This window comes from Pipra filicauda, unplaced genomic scaffold (genome assembly GCF_003945595.2).
Source record: "Pipra filicauda isolate LSUMZ 115617 unplaced genomic scaffold, ASM394559v2 scaffold115_size4368891_pilon, whole genome shotgun sequence".
Lineage (NCBI taxonomy): Eukaryota > Metazoa > Chordata > Aves > Passeriformes > Pipridae > Pipra > Pipra filicauda.
The window spans coordinates 531,218-550,080 of NW_024103607.1; the positions used below are offsets into that span (position 1 = coordinate 531,218).

At 43.0% G+C, this 18,863-nt stretch overlaps 1 protein-coding gene across 2 annotated transcripts in view; it reads left to right on the forward strand.

The window, feature by feature from the left end:
* SH3RF3 (SH3 domain containing ring finger 3) overlaps positions 1 to 18,863 on the forward strand; it is a 256,876-nt gene that overhangs the window by 197,354 nt on the left and 40,659 nt on the right. For both annotated transcript variants that reach the window (XM_027743512.2, XM_039384464.1), the window contains exons 5-8: positions 5,643 to 5,743; positions 9,856 to 10,026; positions 13,286 to 13,536; positions 17,450 to 17,754. In XM_027743512.2, the coding sequence (XP_027599313.2) occupies positions 5,643 to 5,743; positions 9,856 to 10,026; positions 13,286 to 13,536; positions 17,450 to 17,754 (828 nt within the window). The remainder of the gene's footprint in view (positions 1 to 5,642; positions 5,744 to 9,855; positions 10,027 to 13,285; positions 13,537 to 17,449; positions 17,755 to 18,863) is intronic.

An 18,863-nucleotide genomic window follows, 5' to 3' on the forward strand; every position in this document is an offset into this window, starting at 1 on the left:
GTAAATACTATCATGCAAAATAATCTAGCAATATTGTATCTTATAATATGAGCTAATTAATGGTACATATTAGAAAGAACTGATCCTTGAAAGAGGCAGCTTAGAAAGCCTTCACCAAATGTGTCAGGGACAGTAGTTTAAATGTAAAGCTGGTGAACATTCAGATGCATAGTGACAATCAGGCAGCCATGGAGAGAGTTAGACAAGGAGCACAGAGGCAGATGAAGCTGCAGAGCAGAATACTTGCGTGACAGTAAATGCCGAGATGTGAACAGAGGACCTGAATTCAGTGTGTGGAAGGCCAGCAAGTCCTGTGGAGTAAAACCTGATGATGGAAAGCAGGGTCATAGGCAGACTGGCAAGTATATTGTCAAGTCAAAGCTGCAGAGGAGAGCAGCTAAAGAAAAACTGGAGCATGGTGAGGAAACAGACACTGATTTAGAGTTTGGATGCATAGGATACTAGACTGTGCAAAGTGGCAAAAATGAATGGTTTGTAGGGTCCAGGCTGGCACTAGATGCAGTAATATTAGAGTAACCAACATAGGCAAGAAACTGAATGTCAGGTAGATAGATGACATACATGACTATGGAGATATCTTTGGGATTATTCAAGGGAGGAAAGCAACGTTTTCATCAAGTGACACTGATGGCAGTTACATGATTTCTTAACCACTTGGACTATAGGTTAGTACAAGTGTAATAGAAAGCACTTGAGATCGTGCTTCCAGTAAATAGAGAAGACACAGAAGGCACCACTGTCAGTGCAAACAGGAAAATAGATGACGCTTTGACAGCTACTCTGCTCTCTGGGCTTGAGATCATCCCTCTGCAGAATCAGTCTGGCTTAGCCCACAGTGCCTGCAGTGGCCAATCCAGGCTGGAGTAGCTGCATCTCTGCAAACTCTGACTTGGCTGCAGTGTGCAGAGGGAGGATCATAGCAGTTAACGAAAGGCTAGCGTGTGTCTTACAAAAAAGACGAGCTGGAAGCATTGGTCAGCTCCCAAAGCTGCAATATCCTTGGTACTAGCGAGACTAGTGATACTAGTAGACATTGGTACTAGTGAGCTCCCAAAGCTGCAATATCATTGGTACTAGTGAGACTTGGTGGAATGAGTTTCATGTTTGGAGTGCTGGCATTGAGGGCTGAAGGCTGTTCAGGAAGAGTAGGCAGGGCAAGTGAGGGGGAGGTATGGCACTGTAAATAAGGGAGAGGTTGATTGCATAGCCCTTATAGTTCATGATGATATGGTGGAGAGCCTGTGGGGGAAGATTAGGGGGATGGAAAACAAAGGAGATACTGTAGAGGGTGTTTACAACTGATCGCCCAGCCAGGATGTAAGCACCAGTGAATTATTCTATAGGCAAGTAGGAGAAATCTCTGGATCAGTAGCCCTTATCCTTATGGGAGATTTCAACTTCCCAGACATCAACTGAGAATATCATACTGCTGTGATGAGGCTTGGAAATTCTTGAAGTTTGTAGGAGATAGCTTCTTGTCATGGGTACGCAGTGAGCCAACTAGGAAAGATGCCCTCCTGGACTTGCTATTTGTGAATAGAGAAGGACTCATGAAGAATGAGTCAGTATATGACTGTCTTGGCCACAGTGATTATGAAATGGTTAATTTTTAAATTTTTACTGTAATGACAAAAAAGGGTGACAGAGTTGCTGCCTTGGACTTCATGAGAGCAAATTTTATGCTATTCAGGGAGCTATTTAGCAGAGTGCCCTGGGAACCCGCTCTTAAGGGCTTGGGAGTCCAAGTGTCCTGGTCAGTCTTTGAGATTCACCATGCAGAAGCACAGGAGCAGACAATTCCATCATATTGTATGTCAAGCAATCAGAGCAGAAGACCAGCTTGGCTGAACAGGGAACTCCTGGTGTAGCTCAGGAAGAAAAAGAAACTCCATGACCTCTGGAAGCAAGGTTAGGCTTCTCAGGAACCTGAGTACAGAGCTGGGGTTCATTTACACAGGGAGAAGACGTGAAAGGCCAAAGCTCACTTAGAGTTGAAATGGACCAGTGTTGTTTCAGGTAACAAGATGGGCTTTTTTTTTTAATGTTAACAGCAAGAGGAGATCTAAAGAAAACATTGAAGTGATACTTGATGAAGGTGGTCATCTGACTAACAGGAATGAAGAAAAAGCAGATCCATTCTATGCACTTTTTATCTCAATCTTTAGTGATACTAATAGACCTTGGGCTGCCCAGTCCCCTGAGTTGAAGGACCACAAGTGTAGGAACAGTGATTTTACATTTGTGGACACTGAATTTGTAAGGGACCAGCTGTATCAGCTGAATGTAGACATGTCATAGGGGCCTAATGGGATTTGTCTGAGAGTTCTGAAGGAGCTAGGGAATGTTATGGCAGGACCCCTCTTAATCATCTATCAAAGGTCTTGGAAGTTTATGGAGGTCCTACTGACTGGAAGCTTGCCAGTGTTATTCCAGTCTACAAAAAAAGGCATGAGGGAAGACCCAGGGAACTACAGTTCTCTTAATCTAACCTTGGTTTCTGGAAAAGTTGTGGAGAAGGTTAAACTGGGTACTATTGAAAGACATTTAAAGAATGATGCAGTCATTTAACAGTCAGTATGGGTTCACAAAAGGGAATTCCCATTTAACTGATTTGATATCCTACTCTGATAGGGTCACCTATCTAGTGGATGAAGGGAAGGCAGTGGATGCAGCTTTTTCAGAATTTTAGTGAGGGGCTTTTGGTACTGTCCTTCAGCATGTTTTTGGACAAGTTGTCCATCCAGGGAATGAGTGAATTTGTGATGGACTGGGTGAAGAACTGGCCAAAAGCCAGAGGTCAAAGGGTTGTAGTGAATGGGACTACAGCTGGCTGATGGCTGGTCACCAGTGGTGTTCCTTTGGGTTCAGTTGTAGGGCCAGTTCTGTTCAATATGTGTGTGTGTATATATATACATATATATATGTGTGTGTGTGTGTCTGTATATATATCATGTGCTGCTGAATGCACCACTAGCAAGTTTACTGATGATAGCGGACTAGGATGGAGGCACCTAGGATGGAGGCACAAGAATAAAGTGAGAGAGGAGTGGCTGGAGAGCAACCTGCAGAAAGGTGTCTGGGGGTGCTGATGGACAGTGTGAGTTGGCAGGGAGCCCTGGCAGCCCAGAGGGCAAATCCTATCCTCGGGTGCATCAAACACGGTGTCACCAGTCACTCAGGACAGGTGATTATCCTGCTGTATTCAGTGTTGGTGCAGCCTCACCCGGAGTTCTGTGTGCAGTTCTGGGCCCTACAATTTAAGAAGGATTTGAAGGTACTTGAATGCATCCAGAGGAGGGCTACAAAGCTGGTGGAAGGGCTAGAAGGAATGTCATATGAGGAGCAGCTGAGGACAGTTTGTCTAGCTTGGAGAAAAGCAGGCTGCGGGGCAACCTCATTGCTGTCTACAGCTTCCTGAGGAGGGGAAGTGGAGAGGGAGGTGCTGATACCATCTCCCTGGTATCCATTGACAGGATGCATGGGAATGGTTCAAAGCTGCCCCAGGGAAGGTTCAGACTGGACATTAGGAAGCATTTCTTTACAAGAGAGTGGTCAGCTCTGGAACAGGCTTTCTAGAGAGGTGGTTGATGCCTCAAACCTGTCAGCCCTGAGATGGTCAGATGGACTGAGTTGGACTAGATGATTGTTGCAGGTCACTTCCAACACAATACTCTAGTCTAGTCTAGTCTAGTCTAGTCCATTCCATTCCATCCCTTTCTGTCCTATTCTATCCTGATGTGATCTTCTCTGTCTTTACAGTTGCACCCTGAGGCTGTTCATTCAGGTCTGTTTTTTTTCATGAGGTAAAACCAAAATTATTTTTCCTAGTGAGAAAGGGTGGGGACTGATGCATTTTCTGTTTTCTTAGAGACAGTTTCTCTAGCTCAAAGCAGGTATGCAGTGGTGGCATGAGATGAAGGAGCTTGAACCAGTTAATTTCTCACCTTCTGGATGAGGCAGCTACCAGATGTCTCAGCCCAGCATCTTCCGCAATCCCTAACCCCATTAACCAGCTCAAAATAACAAATGAGGGATCATTCTCCAGCTACCCCTAAATTTTTTAGTGGGTTGTTGTGTTTTTTTTCTGTAAGTTGATATTATCTCACTGACAGGCAGTATTAACAAAGCCTTAGTTACTGGAAAGAACGCTTACTTTTCACGTAGGACTAAGAGCTGCCTGGATCCTTCTTTCTTTGAGCAAGCAGCCAGAACGTTAGAGGAAATAATGAGAAAAAGGAGCTGTACTTGTCACTGCAACTTCATGATTGAGTGGAGATGTTGGTAAGAGATGAGACATCTGTTTTTTTGCCAAAAGCTATGGAATCACAGTGCAGTGTCTTCATGTTTTGCTCCACAATTTCCTAATGATACTATGTTCATACACAGCAAAGCAATAAAACTTAGCAATGCACTGTCAAGACAGAGTACTGTAATAATTATGTGGGCTTCTTTAGAATGAGGTAACATTGAAATCCAAAAATTAAGGAGAAATGTGTGTCTTGGTTTAACTCAATGTCTTGGTTTAAATTAGTGTCATTTGTAAAAGCAAAAAACGCCTCTATGTTTGTGTTCCTAAAATCAATTAATTAGTGTTTGGTAGATAGAATTTGGAAACAGAAAAGCTGCACTGGAGGCCTATGAACTGCTCAGAGTCTTTGCTGTGTGTACCACGCTCTGCCTGAACCTGCAACTTGTGTGTAAACTTTGGTTCCTATTTTGTAGAGCCATTCTGCATATGGATGTGCATACAGTATTTGGTTAGATTTACCAAAAAAGCTTTTTGCTCAAGTAAACCAAGTCCTATCAGCCTAGCTCTGCCCTGTCTGCAGTGAAGATTTGTTGCTACAGGCCTTGGCATTACTTCAGGAGAAGTTTCCAGTCAAGATTCATTTTTGACGTAGATGAATGAGGACTTTGGTGAGACATCTCAAAAGAGTTTGCCCTACATGCTTTGGCTGAGCATTAAGCTTTGAGAAATGAATGATTACATTTAGAATTGCCTTTCACATTAATAGCAGGAGAAGATCTGCCCAGTTGTCTGTATGAGAGTGGAGATTTATTTTCTGGGGTAAAAGTGCATTTTACTACTTTATTCATTCAGAGTTACGTTGTGGGTGGTATAGTCACCTTTTTATTGATGAGAATAATATTCATGATGATAAAAACAATATATAGAAATGAGACTGCATTTTGGAAATTGAATAGTATCTTCTTCTCCATAGATCCATAACCATTAGCCAAAAAAGTACTGATTTAAAAAACAAGTTTTTGAAGGGAAATGTTACCTTTATCAGAGAAGGTACTATTACAGAGGTGCATATTTTGAGCTGATTTTACAAAATAGTCACGTAGTTTAATGTTCTAAAATGCACATAAAATACAACTAAAATTTCTCTGACAGGTAGAAATTCTGCTAATAACCTGATATCCTTTGTGTCAGAAATATATTTTTGGAATATGTAAGGCTAAAAGATGTCTTTTTTAATGCAGTATCATGAAGTTAGAAAATCTGGGAATTTAATAAAATATATGGGTTTTTTCCTTTGTGCCTTCACCCCATAGCAATTTAGGAAACGATGGGCTTCATCTTAAATCCTTGTGTGTTCTTTGTGTATTTTCAGGATTCCTCTTTGATTGGAACAGCCACAGTGGCTGGTCCCAGGACAAGTGCAATAATTGGAGATCAGGGAACACCACCGAAGGTCCAGCTCCCCCTCAATATGTAAGCAGCTCATCTCAGTCACTGTGTTCTTTTTGTTTCCAATTGTGTGTGCATGTGTGCACGTGCGTGTGTGTGTGTGTGTTTAAAATCCGAAAGCCCAAATCTCAGTTCAGGAGCATTCTGAGAAGAGAGAGACTGCAATTTCATACATGAGGCAGCCTCTTCTGAAATTGAAAAATTAGTAGAAAAAGGCAAGACTTTGTCTGTGAACTCTTTTAGACTTTAAATATTATAGCTGTACGAACCACAGTGAAGCAAACTGAACACCTCGCAGCTAAAGAAGATCTTCCTTCATTTAAAGCTCTTATAAAGGTGTGGTCCCATGCAATCAAACACCCGATACATTCATCGTTAACCAGAAAAAATTACCCAATTGCATTTTTTCAGTGCCATAAACAGTGAATGAACAAAGGCAATGAATGAACTTCATATCTTGGGCATATGGGCTTATTGAACAGTGTGTAGAATAACAGAACGTTTACTAGATACAGAACAAAAAGAGTAGACTTCATTAAGTCTCTACTAGTCTGGTTGGTTTATCTGATACCTGTCTAGTTAAACTACTGAACCCTTTCCTCTCAACATATATTCCTTGTGAAAGCAAGACAACTATAGAGACACATACACATATGCACACCCACATTTTGGGACTTTATGATATGGCTAAAACGAGGTCTGAATTCACAAATAAAATCCTAAAAATAACATAGGAAATATTCTTTAAGAACAATACCCCCTATTGTTGGAACAGAACCTAACAAATTTCTTCTTGGCTACTAAGTTGAGATCTTTATACCTGAGAGGTACCAAACATCACTGAATGCCCCACAGAGAGGTCTCGTCATTATCCTGTAGTCACCCTGTGCAGCTTGCGTGGCACATAGTGGGGCACAAATTTATTTCAAACTTTGCCCTGAGTAGGAAGCAGTAACTGGCAATATTTCCAGTATTTAGTTGCTGAATCAGGACATTTTGCAGCTCTCTGGCAATGCCCCTGGCTCCATGCCTCAGCAACCCTCCCTTTCTCCCTCCCGTGCTTCTGTCATCTCCCTTGTGAAGCAGCCTTGTAATCCAGTCTGTCATTTTGCATTTGCGAGCCAAGTTCCAGTCAAAGAGGATGTGTTATTTGAAAGCTATAGCAGTAGTGGGGAGGTGCAACCTAGACAGAGCCACGGGGCTTCTGCATTATAAGTAGAGTCACAGGCAAATCCCCAAGTCCAAGAACATAAACTACCTTCTCACTTAAACCTTTTTTTAGGGAACTTCTAATAAACATCTTAGTTTCTTCTGGGTCCCACTCCCTAACCCTTAGCCTCACTGTATTATATATCTCAGAATAACTTGATATTGCATTTTGCAAGATTTCATTGTTTTAACACTTTCTTCTAGGTTGTAGGGAGTTAGGTGGTGAAGTTTTACACCTAAAATCTAGAGAATAGTGAAATGTGTCCAAGTCCAAAGACTTTGGCTTAAGTCAAAGTCAGCCTCAGCAAATGGGACTGCTAGACCTGATTTCCTGCCAGAGGAAAAACCCAGAAACACTTGCTGGTTAGGGAAGCTGCCTGCACTGAAATTGTTTTCAGCCATGGATAAGAGCAGGCATCCTGCCAGCTCTTCCACAGCCCGCTCTCTGCCAACACATGGAACATATGCCTGTCCCCATAGGGTGGGGCAATGGACCCAGGCGGGGCCTGTCACTGGGTTTGGAGAACTCCTTGCCTCTTTGCAGCTAATAGAGGACACCCCCAGGGATAGACATCCTCACTACCCCATGTAAGTGGTGGGATCGCTGGTCCACAAAGAAAGCCCTGACCACTTCCATTGTCCCAGGGTCACCATATTTGCTTATCACATACAAGCTTTCATCACTTTAGCCGTACAGAGATTGGTCTGTTTTGGTATGGTGTCCATGCTGGGCTGTTGTAAACCTTCTTTTAGTCTCTGTTCTATCCAGAGAATGTTTAGGCTTATTGTGATATTGGATATTCAGATTTAGTGGTGGCTGATTTGGGGGAATTTGCAGGGTGAAGCTAGTAGGAGAGAACAGAAAGAAGCTAGTAGGAGAGCTAGATATAGCTGCAAGGCACAACAGCCTGTGATCCAATTAGGGTAATTTTCCTTGCACCTTCTTCCAGCATCTCCACCTGTAAATTACATTATTACATGTAGCCCCTTGGGGAAAAAGGCTAAGTGAGTCTATCTAAAATGCTCTGTCCTTGACCCCCTGCCTTACCCATAGCTTCTGAATCTGAGCCCTGTGTAAGCAGCAACTTCAAAAGTGGTAGTCAAAGCCACACTTTCTGCTCCCTCGAGTGACTGCAGTCTGGCACTCTCTGTTATGTCCTTGCAGAGTGCAGTGCTGAAAGATCAACACCGAAGCATGCAACCTTATTTCTTGTCAGGGTGACACATTCTGATGTTCTTCAGTTCATATGTAGCCTCATGTTTTCCATCGTGTAAACAGCTACAGACCTGCTCAAGACCACCTGATTACATAGGCTAAACAAAGGATGTGCAGGGTGTTTCCTCCCATCTGTTGACTAATGAAATACAGTTTCTGATTAGGTCTTTGTGCCCCATGCGCGTGGTAAACAGAGCCAGGCACATCAGCCTAAGCATTCCCCTAGGAGCTGTTACCAATATTTCATATTCTGCTCATTACTGCTGTTTATTTACTGTCTTCAGAATAAAAATAAAAAAATCTACTGATACAGTAAAGGAGTAGAATCAAAAAAACTAACAGGATTTAGTCCTGAATTATATTTCCCGGAGAGCAGAAGTAAAAGGTCATGTATCATTTTTATTGGCTGAAAATCTGCAATCGCGATGGTTATAGTTTTCATTATTTCTCTGGTTCACTGCTATAAGGTGGGCAGTGAACCTCTTCTCACCCACCCCTGAGCCTAAGAGTATTCTGCTGCACTTTGTAGTGTAAATGCACATTCTGTAAGTGTTCTCCCATTTGTCTTAATCTCTCTTCACTGTCTGTAAAGAACAAATAAAGAAAGAAAAACTCAAGAAGGCATAACCTTGATCAAGAATTACCAGAAATCCCTTTCTGCATCTGTAGAAAAGCTACATAACAAAAAAAAAAAAAACCAAAAACAAAAACAAACGGTATTTACAAAGAAAATGTTGTTCTGTGTGTGCACTCTTGCTGTTCTATCCCAACTCTCCATTATTTCCCAAAGTGCAAGCAATCATTCTTAATTTTCAACAAGGATTTCTTTAAACAGAGAGAATATCTTTAGGGACTTTAAGCTGTAGTCATTTTACAATGCTAGACACATCCCTGAAGAAGTAACAGAAGAACAAAGGAGAGATAAATAGAAAGATTCTAAACAAAGGGAATAAATAAAAGCTATAATTAAATAAATAAAAAGTTCTACATATTGGATCATTATTAAAGATTTATTAGAATATTTGCATGCAAAACATCTAAAGCCAAATTCTACCACCTCACCTACTGAAGTGAAAAGCCCCTTACAGAATTTGTCCCTCTGTCACTTTTGTTTTACCCATATGGTACAAGAACTACCATACCAGATCAGAACAGTTTGGTGTGTTGTTGCTAAACTTGACCAGCATAAAATAGTGTTGAGAAAGATGCAAGTAAAGCTGTCGTAAGTGCTTTTGAAGTAGCCTACCCATAAGAAAAGTTTCTTCTGAAACTCCACAATAGGCTCCCACCCTAAAGCATATGAATACATGCTTTATCCAAATGTTAGGCTTTGCAAAGCCCTCTTACTCTAGTCCTTGTTGCTCTGGCTGTCTCTGTAATTGTCTTGTCTTTCTGCAACTGCTGTTAAGTCCTTAACTTCAGTGCTGCTTTGTGTGGCAGTGTTTTGCTTTGGTTGTGCCCTGAGTGAGAAGTATGTCTCATCAATTTCTTAATTACAGCCTACTTTACTCTGATTAGTTATTCTCTTATTGTCTTGGAATCCAGTCTCTGCCCTTCCTTGTTTGATATGCTGTAATGATGACCCTTTTCAATCCCAATTTCTTAACATTGCTTCTGCTCGCTTTCTGCTCTGTGGGGCTGGAGTTGGAGTGGGACAAGTGGTGGTTGATGCCATCTGTGTGCTCTCTTCCTGTGTGACCTCCCCCCACAGCTACCTAGCCCTGTATGCCTACAAGCCCCAGAAGAACGATGAGCTGGAGCTCCGCAAAGGTGAGATGTACCGGGTCATTGAGAAGTGCCAGGACGGCTGGTTCAAGGGGACATCTCTGAGGAGTGGGATGTCCGGTGTCTTCCCAGGCAACTATGTGACACCTGTCTCAAGGTGAGGACCACTGGCCTGAACTGGGGCTGAGTTCTCTGCATCTGGAGGACACTGAAAAGAACGTAGCTCTGCTCTGAAATCACATTTCCCTTCCAGAAATTTTCTGGTGGCATTGCAGACTTCAGTAATTGAAACTTGCTGGTTGTAGCATTGGAGTTATCCATGTCCTCAGGAGACTGCAGTAGTTGTACTGGATTGATGGCATTTATAACCTCTGATAAGCCCAGGTTTTACTTTTGTAAAGAATCTGTTGACTAAACACTTTGTTGTTATAAAACTACTGGACATGTAACAAAATAAGAAATGCTTGTATCTTGCTTTTCAGTAGCTTCTCTTGTAGATTTTGTTTTTCTTAAAGCAAAGATCTGGAATGGTTTGGATCTGGACTAATGTTTGAACTGTTAAAATTCAGAAGTGGTAGGAGAGTTCAATAAATTGTCTGATTTTAGCTACCCATCTCCATTGCAGAAGATGAGAAAAGGAAAGAATAGCATGTTTTGGGGAGCAATGCCATTTTTCAGAGTTTAGTATTGGACAACACCAAGTCAAAGGTTGTTTCTGATCTAGAGCCCACTCTGAAATAGTCTGAAAGATGAGAAGAAAGTTCATCGCTGTGTGCCAGACTGATTGCCCCACATACTCCTTGCAGGTGAATGGTGCCATATGTATGCCCATGTCTCCTTTAGACAAACTGTGGATTTGCAAACTCAGCTCACTGCTTTTCATATGCTCAGTCCCTCCTCCCACATGTACACTGTCTCCACCATCTTTCACTCCTCTCCAGGGAAAGGCACTTCACAATTCAGGCAGTGTTGATCTTGAAAAATTGATCCAGCTTTGTTCCATCTACAATTTATGTCAAGTCTGTAATATGTGGGCTGAGCAATACCAAAAGTTTAGAGCAGATTAGAAGATAGCTAAGCCTGCTGACAGTCCTAATATTGCATTTCGGTAAAAAAACCCCAAATATTAATTCACTGGTTCTTCACAGTTCATCAACCTAAATGTATTTACCTTATTTTATAGAGCTCCTTGGCTGCCTTTACTCCTTGCCTCTTCAGCTTTTAATTAGTAAGGAAGTTTGTGCTGAAGGGTTGGTGATCTGAATCAGCAAGACTTTATTAAATGCAGCATGTCACAGCTAGAACAAGACAGAGAAGTGCTAAAGGGCAAAAGTGCTTTCCACAAAACCTGAAAGCAGATTTATGATTATATTTATGATCCTGTGAGCTAATTAAGTTCCCATGCAAATCACTCTTAGGGAGAAGAGCATGAAAAATCTGATAGCAACAAAATCTCCTATTTGCTGCACTTTCAGCATATTTGTTGTCCTTTGACAGCAAAGAAGATCAGATCCATACATGTGTTTCTGCTGCTCCTTACAAAACCCAAGGAAAAGAAGTTGTCCATGAATTTAATAACACTGAACTAGATTTATAAGCTGCCAAAACATGCATGAGCAGACTGTGGTGGAAAAAGAACAAGATGCTTTAGATGGACAGACATGTAAAGGGCAGCAGAGGAAATTTGCCACATCCAACATCTATCCATCTCTGTGGGAGTCACAGATAGTTTCTGTACCTGTCAGCATGCATGTTTGCCTGACCACAGCTCTCAGTGGACTGTTAGGTGTGCTCTTCTGGCAAACTCAGTCTAGTGCAGATGGCCAAGTCAGCTCAGCTGAACCTTCCTGCCACCTTGCCAGCTCTTCATAGCAGATGACAGACAGTCAAAATTTCCATCTGGTGGGATTCCCAGTTTTTCCCAATCTATAGGTTTATTAAAAAAAAAAAAATTCATTTAGCAAAATGTATTCCAGGTAAACCTTGCACCATGAGATGAGTCAAGTCACTGACAGCACAGTGTTGTCTTTCCTCTTGTGGTTTTGGGGGAGGGAGGATTGGGCAGAAGGGATAGCTATATTTTGCACTTTTGGACCATATCTTCCAGCCTTTGTGTTGGTCTTTTTCTATCAGAATTTCACTCTTTTGTCTCTTCCCTTTTCTACTCTTTTCTTAGGGTTACTTATTCTGTCATTCATGTCCTCTGAATCAGACCAGATTGTTCAGCATACTCCTTCCTTCTGATCTTCTCCTCTCTGTTTTCCACACAACAATCTCGGGGACCCAGAAGTTCTCCCAGTCCACCTCCCGTAGTTGGCTCTTGTACTTTTTCTGTTATTCTCTCCTCCCTTGCTAATCCCTTGCACTGTCACATTTCCATTTCCTTCATCTTGCTTTGTTCTGCCTCATATCCCTGTGCTGTCCTTTCCTGGAGGAGGACCTTCACACAAGGAGCAGCCTGAGAGAGAAGAACAGCACAAAATGATCCCTCTGTTTCATGGCATTTATTGCTGGGCATTGAAATTATTCAGGAACCTGAGTAAGAAACTCAGAGAAAGAGCTGCTGAGCAGCGGCTGAGTTTGTCCATTGGTGTCCGTCTGTTCTCCGCAGTGTCCTTCTGTCTTGGTCAGAGAGTTTCTAGCTCAGTGGTAAGAGGATCAAGACATGCTGTAGTCTGAACTCATCATATGGGAGAAAGAGCCTCGTCCCTTTCCTCTGAGGTCTACCTGGCCACTCAGATGAAATACAGATTATGTATATAGTGTAAGCGAGAAATGAAAGAGGGGTCGATTACTGTTTGGATTTCTTTTTCATTCAGGTCAGCTACATTCCCTTCCCTTTTGCATTCCCTTAGCAAGTCTAAGCTAGGGCTGGTTACATCAATAGGGTAAATGTTCAGCCAAGCCAAGCCCTGTCAAGTCTGCTGCTTCTCAGTCCCCTTCAATAGCCACACACAGATTTGGCATTATCCATCCTTGTTTCTCCCCGTAGGGCTGTATGCAGGTTTGGTCCCAAGAAAAGATCTCTGAGTATGTTTTAATTATCACTCCGTGTGAAATAGCCTCTGGCACACAAAATGACATTTGGGAGATACATATTTCCTCTGAATTAAGATTTGTGATTTTACTAGAAGCTATTCAGACAGAAATGTAGCATAATAAAAAAGTGATGAGATAAATTATCTTTTCCATTTTTACCCTGCACTTCTTCCTGTAGGATAAAGGGGTGAAAATGTCCTCCAGCATGCTTAAGACTGGGCTCTATAAAGATAAATGTATATCTATATCTCAGTTTACTTTAACAACTGATAGAGTATCGTGTTAAAACTCCTAAGTAACTGGGGGTGCTTATCAGCACTGTGGTTGGGTATCGGGGTCTCTGCAGCGTGCTTACTCTGTGCCTTGATTCCATACAGGGTGCCAGTGGGAGCTGGGCAGCCCAGGAACAGCGGAGCTGGAGGAGTTCCAACAACAAAAGTAGCTCCAGGAGCCATCCACCCCATCGGGGCCAGTCACACCAATGTCACCACAACTGTCAGACCAGTTGTTCCTATCACCACTCCCCAGACGCATCCCCAGCTGCAGGCAGCCTCTCCACAGCTGAATAACTGCCTGCGGTACTCAGCTCAGCAGCCAGCCAGCCAGCCCCGCAACACCATGCAGATAGGTAAGTGCACACCCGTCAGTGCCTCTCACCCTGTGTAGGGAGGATTGATGTTTTACCTCTAGAACTTGCCTGTCCCCACAGCTTTCTTTCTCGTTTTAGTCACAGCTCAGTCAATGTGGGATAGAGTATGTTTTCTTTGCTTGTAATATTTATGGGTTTCTGTTGATCTCTGGGAACCACGTTGTGTTTATCAGATTGTTCTGTTGCTACAGCTGAAATAGATTATAGTGTTTACAAATATTTATACAATTTTTCTGAGTGAAAGCAAGCACCCTGCATCCTGGGGAGATTAACAGTTCTGAGTCCAGTTGGTTTACTGACAGAAAAATACTGCCTGTATTGCAGGGCAAGTAATACACGCCTTAAAATTAAGAAGTATTTCATTGGGCTTCAGGGATGAAAGGTATTTATTAGGCAGAATGGGACCCAGTGCTAGTGATAAAGAAAAAGATCTGAAAAATGCTGCCACCTTTTGAAGTGAAAATAAGAGCTTCTTGCACCAGGGGGCCTCTGTTCTTTCTAGGTTCCCTTTCTGATGTACAGCACAATTTTCTAGAGTACAATTTATTCCCCTTTCCCTGATGTTAAACAGCCTCTGATGTTGAATAAAGTAAAAGTAAATCCTGGGGTGGAACTTTTTAGCAAAATTTAAAACATTTTGTTTCTGATATTATATAGGGATGTGAACCATTGTGTTTGCAAAGGCAGATCAGTAAGAACTGTGACTGCTCAAAACTGAGGTCTTAGATATAAAACAGAGCAAGCACAAATGAGAAATACCCTGTGAAGTAAGTCATGGATTCATACCTTTTGAAGCCAGAAGGCACCATTATGACCATCTAATCTCACCTCCTACACAGTCCAGACCAAAGGGAAGAAAACATAATCAAATACATGTGAATCTGAATCTCGAACAGTGCGGACTCCTCTGCTCAGCAAACAGTGCTTTACATGGTATCCATGTCACACTGGGGGATAATCAATTTATCCTTTTTGTTTAGTTCAGAAAGTGCTGCTTACTCCTCAAGTCACACCCTTCGAAAAGCCCTTCTGCTCCCACAGTGCTGAGCCAAAAATGTCCCCTTTTAGGTGAGGCTCTCAGGAACTGTTCAGGTGCTCCTGGTGCCTCCTGAGCCCTCCTGAGTCCCCTGAAACTGAGGTGACAGATTGTTTTGCCCCAGAGACCTGGCATGCCCATAGCTTTCTTCCGCAGTGCTGCTGTGCTACACATCCAACAGCTTCCCTGATTTAAGATTGCTCCTCCAGGTCACTACGACAAGTGCCAAGGAGTTGGCAGACAGAGTGATCCAGGGACCACAGAACTGTTTCAAAACCTCGTAACAGGGAGTTCTCCAACCCTTCCAGAAGGTTCATGAGATTCTTATTTTAATTAAATAAACCTTTTCCAGGATAAATAAAGGAAATTTTCATGATTATCAATAATTTTCTCTGTAATGGATTTCCTTACCAGTATCCTGTGGATCAGAGCCCCTCAAAAGGTCTCTTTAGTCCTGCAGGACAGGTCAGTGCACTGACTTTTGCAAAAGCTTTCCAAGAGAGGCAAGCTGGCACAGTATTCAAATCACGTTTCTGTTGGCTTGCAATATACATGAGTAACAAATCAATTTTGCACAAGGCCACTAATGTAGGAATACACCCCAAATGAAATATGAGTGGTGTAGAACAAAAATAGCCTTCAGTGAGCATTGCTAATTAATAGCATGTTTGATGCAGCACAGTCCAGATACAGAGATCCAGAGCAAAGGCATACATTGTAACAGGAAGCAGATAAAATTACAGAATAAAATATGAGAGCTCTGCTCAGAGTTGATTTTTCTTAGGCCATTTCTTTTACTGTTTCTCATATTTTCTGTTTCCTTTTTGTGTGTGGAAACACCAAGTCCTACATGAAAGTATTGTACCTAATATTACCAAATCAGGGTTCTGCACCCAGGTACATGCAGTGATATTCCATTAGTGTGCCTTTGCTCTAAATTTAGGAAAGCCATTGCTCCCTACAAACAGTAATTCAAAACTTTGACCCTACAAGCTTAACTGTCCCGGAAAATCAGATTTCTGATAGCAGTGGTTGCTCATCACACAGGTTCCAAATGGGAAAATCAGTAGTGAATTGCTTCAAAATAACTAGTGGTGCCCTGTCTGGCTCTCTGGAATTGAATTGCGCTTTCAGTGTATGTTCTTGGTAATTCAAGGAGGGGGAGATGGTAACTAATAGTGATAGTAGTCTTGAAGGTGTCTGTAATAACAACGTTTAGGGCCTTCCTGATGCTACATGATAAAATCACATCAAGTTACAGACTGGTTAATGATAGTTTGATTTGCTATGAGCAACATTAGTAAAAAGAGATGTTATAAAATCAAGAAGCTGCTGTGAGGGAAAATCATACAAACTTGAGAGGTACTAATCTGATGGTCACTGGCCCATCATGTTCAGTATTGCTTCAGATAATAGGACATAAGACTGGGGGATGAAAATTCCCTCCTGCCGGGAGTGCTCAGCTGGTGTAGTGAGTATGATTAATGGCATTGTCTCATTTCAATCCCTGGTAAGGGTGCCACTCTTTACCACAGAAACAGAAAATAGTGGTTGTTCTAGCATTGTTGTTTAGTTATAGATTGAGTGAATTCCAGCTGCATAAAAATGCATCCTTCAGATGAACTTGTAAGAAAACCACAGATCAAAGTGGGTCAGAAATTTTCCAGTAAAATACATCTTGGTCAAAGAAAAGCTGATTTGCTGAACTCAATGGTTTTTGTCAGAAATGGATGTAGTTCAACCACAGAACTACCAACCATAAAGCTGTGCTGTTGCAAAGGGAATTGACAACTTCCCAGAGGTGTTCTCCACAGAAGAGAACAGTGCAGTGATCTGATCCTATGTTTTCACATCCCAGGTGAATAACCTGACCCGAATAGAGGTTATTGTGGTGTGAGTGAGTAGGTTGTTCACAGAAAAATGTTCAAAGGTTCAAATTTTGCACTGAGACAGAACTAAACAAGATTATGAAACCTTGAAATCGTTTATGAAATGGGCATTTTCCAGCCAGTCCTATTACTGAATCATTTAAGTGAGGGAATGTCTAGGTGTGAACTTGACTTCTAGGCTGTAAATACTTAAAGTGGAGTGGTATTTAGGTTATGTCTATGCAATCAACCAACCTGGAAGTCATAGACAATATAGTTGTGGAAATGGACCTGGAGCTTTGTCACATATTTTGCAACATGAGGCATGCAACAGGCTCCAAGAATCCCTGAAGGGTTGACCTTGGCAGTGTGTCACAGTCACTGTTAAACAGACAAGCACTAATTTCTGGTTCCCACTGCTTGCAGGCAGGGTTTGCTTAGCAGGGGCAGCCAGACTAAAAGGCACTGCATAGTCCCTAAGGGACTTTGCTGGCAGAGAGGAGGCTGAGCTCAGAAATCCTCCAATGGATTTCTGCTTAATTTATCCTGTGCAGCACAGTGATGTGCTGTTGATCATTTTTTTACGGCTGAAACAAGAGACTTTCCTTTGTAATTGCTGTCTGCTACGTCAGCCTGGATCATCTGGGCTAACCTTTTAGGTCCCATGTTGCATCGCTCTAAAACCTATTAGGTTAGGAGGGGGTTTGGAAGACAGCTCAGCTGGAACTAGATAATGTATTTTTTAAAGATAGTATGCACAGGGATAGTCACATCACTGGGGAGGACAAGCCAATTTTGGTGACTTCAGACAGGCCTTTTGCAGCCTGGAGGCGAATTAGCTGCAAACACTTCCAGGCTGAGATATCCTGGGTTAAGGCTAAGAGCTTATCTCTGTCAGGCCCTGGCACCTTGTGGCAGTGATGGCCACTGAAGGGCCAGATCTGCCAGTGCAAGGCAGGTTTAACCGTGCTCTGTCCTCCTTCTGCAGCCCACCCCACGGTGCCAGCCCCGGACCGACCCACCGCCACGGTGTCACCCCTGCGGACGCCCAGCTCGCCCTCCCGCCTACCCGCAGCCGCCATTCGGCCTCACCCCGCCGTGTCCCCCCAGCACGGCCACCAGCCGCCCGCACCAGGGGCCCGGCCCCTCATCCCCCTCACCTCCGCCGCCGCCGCCATCACCCCGCCCAACGTCAGCGCGGCCCACCTCAATGGGGAGGTGGGCAGTGGGCCCCTGTGTGCCCCCGTCACCCCTGGACCTGCCAGCAAAGCTGAGGAGAGGAAGAACGAGAAGGTAAGGGCCATTGTGCCTCGCACTCCTGCCGCATCTCCCTCCTGTGGGGCTGTTGAGGAGGGACCTGGCAGCCACCTGGGAGGGTGGAAACTGGTTTCCATCACCAAACATCTTGGGCATCCTCGTCTCACATTATTTTCACATTTCATCCTTTCCCCCACACCATCCTCAACAGTGCTCTCGTGTTACCTGATCGCAGATGGGAAATGAGGTTGACTGAGCTGAATTTGTGTGTTTCTTCCAATGATTGGCTCCGAGATCTGCAAATCTGCAGTGGTGCAGAGAGATGTTGTAGTGGGCTCTTGGCCATCGAAACCCGACGGCCAAGTCAGGAGCATGTGCCTCGTGACATTGAAGAAGCTGATGGTGGTACCAGCCCCGCAGCAGGTGCCACAGATACTGGCTCATGAGTAGCAGGAGCTGTTTGACTGCTCCAGAAGCACCTCTGTTTCTACAAGAAACTTTCATTGCAGTGGCACAGCCAGAAGAGGAGAAGGGAATTAAGTACGGCTCATTGGGATGTAGGTACGATGCACTGTAGGTTCAATCTCTCAGGAGGCAGCAGTGGAACTGATAGCTGAGTACACGTTTCCTTGTACACCTTGCTAAGGAAAGGCAGCGTGGAGAGCTACTTTAAGCACACAGTCTTTTAGGTTCTTGGCAAATATTTTGTTTTTACCAAATATTTACATTGTATCAGCAGTTCCCATATATCAATGCTGAAGATTATCTCCCTACTGCTTAGCAGAGCAAGATCCTGGTTTGTATCCCAGTAGGGGAAAGAGATGAGAGGGCCTGCTTTTCCTCTGAACCTGCAAAAAATCTTTTCCATATATTTCCTGAGCTTTTCCATGGTGACAGGAACGTATGGGGTAAACAGTTACTTTTTACATGGTAATACTGAGGTGGTAGGTCTCTCTGGTCACTGGGGTCACAGATAACCCCTAGCTTCACAAAATGAGGAATACAAGTTTTAAAATCCTCTCCTTAATCCTGTCTTGAATTTTCTCTAAATGCCTTTCAGTGAAAGAAGAAGGGTGTAGAAATTCTAGCCTGGATGTGAAATCCAGGTACGTGCTTGCAAAGAATGACTCCCAGGTGTGCATCAA